General features: G+C 38.5%; 1 protein-coding gene across 1 annotated transcript; it reads right to left on the reverse strand.

The window, feature by feature from the left end:
• Positions 1–2,653: 2,653 nt before the first annotated feature.
• On the reverse strand, positions 2,654–6,133 carry LOC109827156 (chaperonin 60 subunit beta 2, chloroplastic). Its single transcript, XM_020394121.1, has 12 exons — positions 5,975–6,133; positions 5,777–5,872; positions 5,402–5,644; positions 5,071–5,305; positions 4,571–4,740; positions 4,368–4,445; positions 3,815–3,886; positions 3,621–3,725; positions 3,442–3,534; positions 3,269–3,361; positions 3,052–3,175; positions 2,654–2,957 (listed from the first exon to the last, which is right to left on the reverse strand). Exons 2-12 carry the CDS (start codon positions 5,786–5,788, stop codon positions 2,944–2,946), a joined length of 1,239 nt encoding a protein of 412 aa, XP_020249710.1. The 5' UTR covers positions 5,789–5,872; positions 5,975–6,133; the 3' UTR covers positions 2,654–2,943.
• Between the last annotated feature and the right edge of the window lie 1,659 nt (positions 6,134–7,792).

The raw sequence follows: 7,792 nt of genomic DNA on the forward strand, positions 1-7,792 counted from the left end.
TCATACCCAAACTTCATGGACACTCCAAAGATATATGCATACATTTATTCAAACATGTATTGAACTATATGATATATGTTTAAACTTAAAACAATTGTCATTTCACATCCGTTTCTTGAAAGGTGTTAGACAAGGGACGGGTAATTTTCAGCCCACATACAAGTTCAACACTATGACCTTAAAGGGTCGTTTGAGTGTTGAGTTCAAAAACGAGCAGTTTCCAACTTTTACCAATCAACATAGTAAAAGAAACTTAAAGATGTGATAGGAATTTTAATTCTAATAACACGTGAATTGAGAAACAGTAATGATCTCATATAATTTAATAATTTCAATATATGTATGTCGCTGTCCCCGTGTCCCTGCAACCTACATTTTACAATTTTCCCTGTCCCGTACCCATATGTGCATCCCTACTATTACCCATACCACTATCCATGCAACTTTGTTAACTTGTGATTGTCACATTTTCTTTCTCTAAGTTGTGAAACCAATTACGTGATTATTTTCTAATTAGAACTATATACAGCCGCAAGCTCTCAATTCTAACAGTCAACAAGAGAGCGGGTTGGCTTTTTTTGGTTCAAAAACTTAAGCCTAGGATATACAGACTCCACAAATCACTAGCTGATTCAGCTGCTGCTAATTAACCAACAGCCGCAATACAATTATCAAGTGATTTCTCCTTTAAGCACATTGTACCTTTTACATTAGAAAATTGCAAACGAAAAGTAGAACTGATTACTCATCACAAGTAACACTAGCATTAGGAAAGTTTTAAAAGTTTCGAGGAAAGAAACCCAAAAGGGTTTAACCCAAACAAAATTATCAAAGTAGGAACAAAATTTTTCCAGCTTCAGCACAGTATTAATTCACTCATGCTGCGCTCGGTTCAACCTAAAGATGGGATTTTTCCTGAAAAAGGTGAGATCTTGATCGAACCCATATGAAAAATTCTATATTTTGCTCGGAGTGACAAAAATATGAGCAGATCTGAATATAAAAAAGCATAGTAAAGCAACATAAATTGATATGAAACGAGAGAAAATTGATAGAGGGGCTCACAAATAGCCTTCATCTTTGAGATCTCTGACGAAATTGGCGATGCCCTTTTCTTTAATCGCCTTGAACACGCCCCTTACTATTGAAGCCATCGCTCGGTTTCCGCTCGCTTTTCCCCTTTTTTTTTTCTATTTCCTCTCGTCGCCTAATTTATCCCTCTTTTGCTTCAGGGAATTTGGCGCCCGTTAACCCGATAAGCCTGTTCGGGTGTGGTCATATCGGGTCATAACTTTTTCATACCCGGAAATAAATGGGATGTGCTGATTAAATGAGGATTTTACTCATAAGACGACCACAACCATTACAGAGGCCAAAGCCTCAGACTGCACAAACAGTGGCGTAGCCAGGAATTTTTTTTGCCCTGGGCAAAAAATCGCTGGGCTACGCCACTGTAAGACTGCCTCCATCACCAGCGTCCTCATTAGTTTCCACGCGAAGGCGAGCAACATGAGGACGGTGATCCAGGTCACCACCGTGGCCGAAACAGCGACAGAGAGGGCGGCGCCCATGGAGAGGAGGCCGAAGACGCCGCCGTAGAGGACGGAGGCGTAAAGGGTCGGCCAACCGGCGGAGAAGTAGGAGCTGGGGCGTAGAGGGCCGACCAATTACTTGCTCTGGGCAGCTGCCCAACGCAAGAGTACCCTGGCTACGCCCCCTGTGCACAAACTAACCTAATTAAAAGTATAGGATGACTTCATTAGTTGATTAAAAGTATAGGATGACATCATGACGAACTGAGATCTTTATTAGTTGATTAACATATCTTAGATAATTTGGAGGTATGCTATTCAGAGGGAGCCACAAAGAGTGACGTACATGTCACATACAAGCGTGAAGTGTTAAAAAAGGTATTGAGATTTCCTTGTTATGCATTTTGTTGCCCGCTTCAATTGATGCATTTTGTCTTGACATTTTCATATTTGCTCACCATCACAATTGCACAATTGCACGTTGTTACTCCAAACATGGATGCATTTTCTTTTCTTGTGACATTTTCATATTCGTTCATCATCGCAATTGCATTTTGTCACTCCTGCAATTGATGTACTTCATCGCCATATTTTCAAGTCCGTTCGTCATCACAATTGCATTTTGTTGCTCGTGCACTTGCGCACTTTCTTGAAATATTTTCGAGATCCGTTCATCATTACAACTGTATTTTGTTATTGATGCGTTTACTTGCAATATTTTCAAGTTCACGCACCATCAAATTGCATTTTGTTATTCCCGCAATCGATGCATTTTACCGCACAATTTTCATGCTTCTTCATCACTTAGCCCGTTCCCCATGAAGGTTTTCAGTCTCGCCCTCCGTGTGGAGGTCACACATGAGGAAATTCCTTCATTGAAGGTCAAATTTAATACACTTAAATACACTATTGGACTTATGGTTGCATAGAAATAGGTAACATGTGACTTGCAGGCATGCTTATGCTTGCAATTTCAGCAGATAACCATACAACAACGTTTAACTTATTCTGTATGATATCATCAATCATGAGCTACATCAAACCTTGTGAACAGCATCTAACACAGATCTGCAGGCAACCTGGATCCCTAACAAACGAACATTAAGTAACAACTGGAACCCTTTTCCGAACTGCAGACTGATTCATCAATCTAACAATTTCACCAACTAAATAGCCAGGAGAAATTATTTGTTCGCTATAACAAGAGAACCAAATCTTGATTACACTCTCAACCCATTGCCGCAAAATATAAGTTTAGCTTTTACTCTCAGTCATTTATAAATCTGAATCAACACTCCATGCTAGAATGACATTAGGATCAAATTTACAAAAAAGGTTTGCTACCGGCTTCAATTGCAGTACCGCACACGAAAATTTAATTTTCCATTAGCAATTGCCTTTCCGAAGCTCTCTAATAACCGTATCCTGCAAGTAGAAGGAAAAGGGGGGGGATATCAGAAAATTGCCACAAAATAATAATATTCAGAGGTCTTGTTCATGTAGGGTTTGGCTAAGAGACCTGAATTGTCCATTGGGTTCCCCGCAGCAACAGGCTCAGGCTCCTTGATGTCAACAACCACAACATCTGACATAAGGAATGTTTTCGCAACTGAAGCTGCATGCTCTAAGCAACACCTCACAACCTATTGATTACTCAAAAATGAAAGTGCCAATTCAATCAATATACTCATCTAGGAATCAAACGGTGACGTACTACGCTACAGAAGGACACAAACCTTTGTGGGGTCAATAATCCCTGCGGCCATCAAATCCTCATAAGCACCAGTTGCCGCGTTGTAGCCATATTTCAGATTATCGCTTGACAGCACCTGGAACAACAAACACGACAGGTTAACAGACTTCACCGGAAACATGCAGAAGTTCCATGCATGGGGATTAGAGATTTTACCTTCTCAGTGACCACACTACCATTAACTCCAGCATTTTTAGCAATCAGTTTCAGTGGGTAGCTCAAAGCCCTTTTGACAATATCTGCACCTACCTGCAAGTCACACAGAATACCAAGATAAGGTAAATAACAAAAGGCCCCTTTTAAGAGTAGTGTTCAGTAGGAGGTGCTTTTCAAACCTTTTGCTCAGCATCATCAAGAGTATCCTTGATAGCATCAACTTTTGCTGCCAGCCTAAGAAGCGTGCAGCCTCCACCGACCACAATCCCCTCTTCAACAGCAGCCTATAGCATATACCAAGTAAAATCAATCTCAAACAAGCTAAAGCAAAAAAAGATGGGGAAAAAAGGTTAACAGCTAACTCAATACAGACCTTCGTAGCATTTAGGGCATCCTCAACTCTCAATTTCTTCTCCTTTAGCTCAGTTTCTGTTTGTGCTCCCACCTGATCAAATTTCAGAAGAATGTCAATTACCAATGTGGTTCGACATTTAAATTAATTCCAAAAGCAAACAAACCACATTTAAATTAATTCCAAAAGCAAACTAAGCATTTTTTTTTCTATCTTGTTTATAGTGAGAAGCAAGCATATATGTCCTACTTTTATCAACTATCTGCAGACAGATACATCATAGAGATAAGACCAACTATATCCAAATGTATCATTTGCAAATTAAACACCATCTAAAAGTTATAACTGGCAGTGATCCTTGTAAGGTGGTTCACGTACGAGTTACATTTCTAGAAATTCAAGGAGAAGCATATAATTATAGTTAGAGAGTACAAGAAAATAAATTGTTTTGATCAAGCCAGAACCCAAATCTGCTGACATGGAGTTCAGCTCCTAATGAAACATAAACCATGATTAAAAAAAAGAGTAACTAATTGAAGCAAATCTCACAAGCATGAGAAATTCATGGGTGTACCTGGATGACAGCAACACCACCAGAGAGTTTAGCAATCCTCTCGTTAAGCTTTTCTTTTTCATATTCTTGCTCAGCATTCTGAAAAGCAAATAAGCAGAGAGTTAAACTACAATGAGTAAGCGGAGAGTTAAACTACAATGAGTGAGAATTAATTAGGAAGAACAATAGACCAAAATCAAGGAAAGAATATCAGGGAGGCAAACCTCAACAAGAGTTCGAATCTGAGCAACTCGTTTGTTAACCTCTTCTTGGGTGCTCCCGTCACCAACTATTGTGGTTGAGTCTTTGGTTAGGACAACCTTAGCAGCAGTACCCAAGACCTCCTTGTCTGCTTGATCCAGAGAAAGTCCAACTTCATCTCTGATGACAGTCCCTGCAAACACCCACAACTCAGATGTTATTAGTGATTTTTAAGCTCCACAACATAAAGATCACTAATCTGTTAAGAAGTGGGGGAAAAACACTATTAATCCCTGTCTCTCTCCTTATCTCTTCTATAAGTTTAGGAGTTCTTGAAACTTAATTCATCTGGCTCTAAAAAAAATCCTCAAAAATCATCTCTCTAAAGAAAAGGAACTTTAAAAAGCTCCTCTATAAATAATATGCCAGAAAGGAACTTTCTCACAACTGATTGACCTGTTCTTTGTCATCAAGCACAATGTTTCCTCGCATTGAGTCAACAGAAATAAGAAACCTAACATACCTCCAGTAAGAATTGCAATGTCATCAAGGTACTGACTCTTGCGCTCTCCAAATCCAGGAGCTTTAAGTGCAGCAATCTTGAGAGCTCCTCTAAGCTTATTCACAACAAGAGTGGCCAGGGCTTCCTGCTCAATGTCTTCGGCGATTATTAATATTGCATACCCGCCTTTTATGGCATCTTCCAAAATATGGATCAAATCTCTCGCATTTGTGATCTTCTTGTCAACAAGGAGCAGCTGATAAAACAAATTTATGCAATATATATTAACTTCTCAGTTTTGATGACAAACAAGGAAATCAACAGTAGAAAGATAAAACAAACAGTTTCAGACCTTGCAGTTATCGTATTCAACTGACATTTTTTCACTGTCAGTGACAAAGTAAGGAGAAATATAACCACGATCAAATTGCATTCCCTCCACAACATAAAGGCTATTCTCTGCGCTTTTTCCTTCTTCTAGTGTCACCACTCCCTTCCTACCTACTTTACTCATAGCCTCAGCTATCATGTTTCCTATTTCATAGTTATTTCCAGCACTAACTGCAGCCACATCTGCAAGTTCACTGTCTTCAACCTGCAACATCATGAACATGAAGAAACCAAGAGAACTTAGAAGCCTACAAGAGAGGGAAAGGTCATTGAGCAATTACATGCAACCAACAATTTAATTTGTAATGCAGCCAAAGAAATTAAGAATGAGCAGTACCTCCTTGGACATTGACTTGAGTTCAGAAACTAAAGCTTTGGCTGTTTTCTCAATACCTCGAGTGATCTGAACAGGATTAGCACCAGCTGCAACAACCTACAGATGTTACATAGGTAGATGTCAGAGTGAACAAAATAAGATCTTTCATCCAGCAATAATGTGAGATATTGGTTATGGATGTCTAAGAATAAATCATACCTTCACACCTTCAGCAATCAAACCTTGAGCAAGAACAACAGATGTAGTCGTGCCATCTCCAGCCAAATCATTGGTCTTTGCAGCAGCTTGCCTTACTAACTTGGCACCAATATTCTCAACAGGATCCTCTAGCTCAACCTAACAATATTAGAAGTTTTAGAGGGGTTATTTCACATGATCAACAGGATACTGAATCTTTTTGTCCATTTCGTTATGCTCCGTATTCAAATTCATTCTACAACACATCACAAGAAGTAAACCCGCAGCTAAACATTTAAGGCAAATAATTTGACACTAATAGTTCAGCAGCAGGAGTAATAAATAAGCGAAAATGATGACCTGGAGGAAGAAAATAGCGTAAACTATGAATATATCAGGAAACAAACAAAAGAATGTGGACACAAGAGGAACTGCAAGCACTGTAACAAATACTTCAAGCATTAGATCAAATGATGATGGTAATATAAATAGGAAGACCGAACTAACTACTATTAAGGATCGACAAGATATAAGGTCCAAGCTTTCCTAAAGCATTATCAATAGCACAAAGACGATGCATAAGACATCAGTGCCCAAGTAACTGGTACAGAATAAATGGAAAAATAATAGTCATCAGGTAAGGGTCTGTTTGATTTGAAGAAAAATGAAGGAAAAGAAAAGAAAATGAAAAAGAAAATATATTTCCACAGAGTAGGATAGATAAAATGAAATTGAAAACAAGAAAATCGAGAGAAAGATAACCGCAAAAAATTTATTTACCCTTGCCTTGTCTGAACCTAGGGAAAGTCGGAGGAGAAAATGTTGGGTACTTGCCCGATCATCTCCTTAAGCAAAAGCCTAAGACCACCATTTGACCCAATCACACACTTCCCTTATCCCTTTTGTTACGTCTGGGCCCGACCAAGTATAATATAAAAGTAGACCCAAAGCAGTGGCAAAGATGTATTAATTGGTTTGGGCTTTGTTCTTTGTTTTCCCCCCGACATCAGTCCCTTGTGTCCTTCATATTTTGAAATTAGTCTCTCAAATCATGGAAACAGATGTTAGGTCCCTTAGTTCCTAGGTTATTTTGAAATTAGTCCCTCAAATGATAGGAAATTTCTATTAAGTCCCCCCATTCTTAACTTATTTTGAAATCAGTCCCTCTAATCAAGAATAGAAATAGCAATTGAAGAGAAAGTCCAAGTAGAATATATTGTAATGGACTATCCAGCTCCTCCAATTCTCAAAATCTGTTTCAAATTAATCTTTCCAATTGCTATTTCTAGTATTGATTAGAGGGACTAATTTAAAAACAAGTTAAAATTTGTGGGATGTAATAGCAATTTCAGCGACTGAGACACTTACTTTCAAAATATGAAAGATTCAAGGGACTAATATCAAAAAAACTCTGGTCCTTTTTAGTTTTAAGCTTTGTCCACATTAGTTTTACAAATCTTTAATACTATGAAATCAGTCCCTTAATCGCTGAAATTGTTATTAAGCCATCCAAATTCTTAAGTTATCTTAAAAGTTGCCCCTCAAATCATCAAAATTATTATTAAGTCCCCCAATTTTCATGAGTCTACACATTAATCATGAAAATTAGGGGGACCCAAGAGAAATTTCAATGATTTGAGGGCCTAACTTGAAATAACTTGAGAACTAATTATATTCTCTGCCTCGTTTCTAGTGGACTTATATTATTTTCCGAGCTTTACTACAGGGACCCAAAATATGGGACCAATAAAAGGGACAAGTGAGGTGCCCCCCTCCTATTGGATAATGAGTTGGTCATCATTAATGATGGCCAACTCATTATCCAATAGGAGGGGGACA

Source organism: Asparagus officinalis, unplaced genomic scaffold (genome assembly GCF_001876935.1).
Source record: "Asparagus officinalis unplaced genomic scaffold, Aspof.V1 AsparagusV1_Un61, whole genome shotgun sequence".
Lineage (NCBI taxonomy): Eukaryota > Viridiplantae > Streptophyta > Magnoliopsida > Asparagales > Asparagaceae > Asparagus > Asparagus officinalis.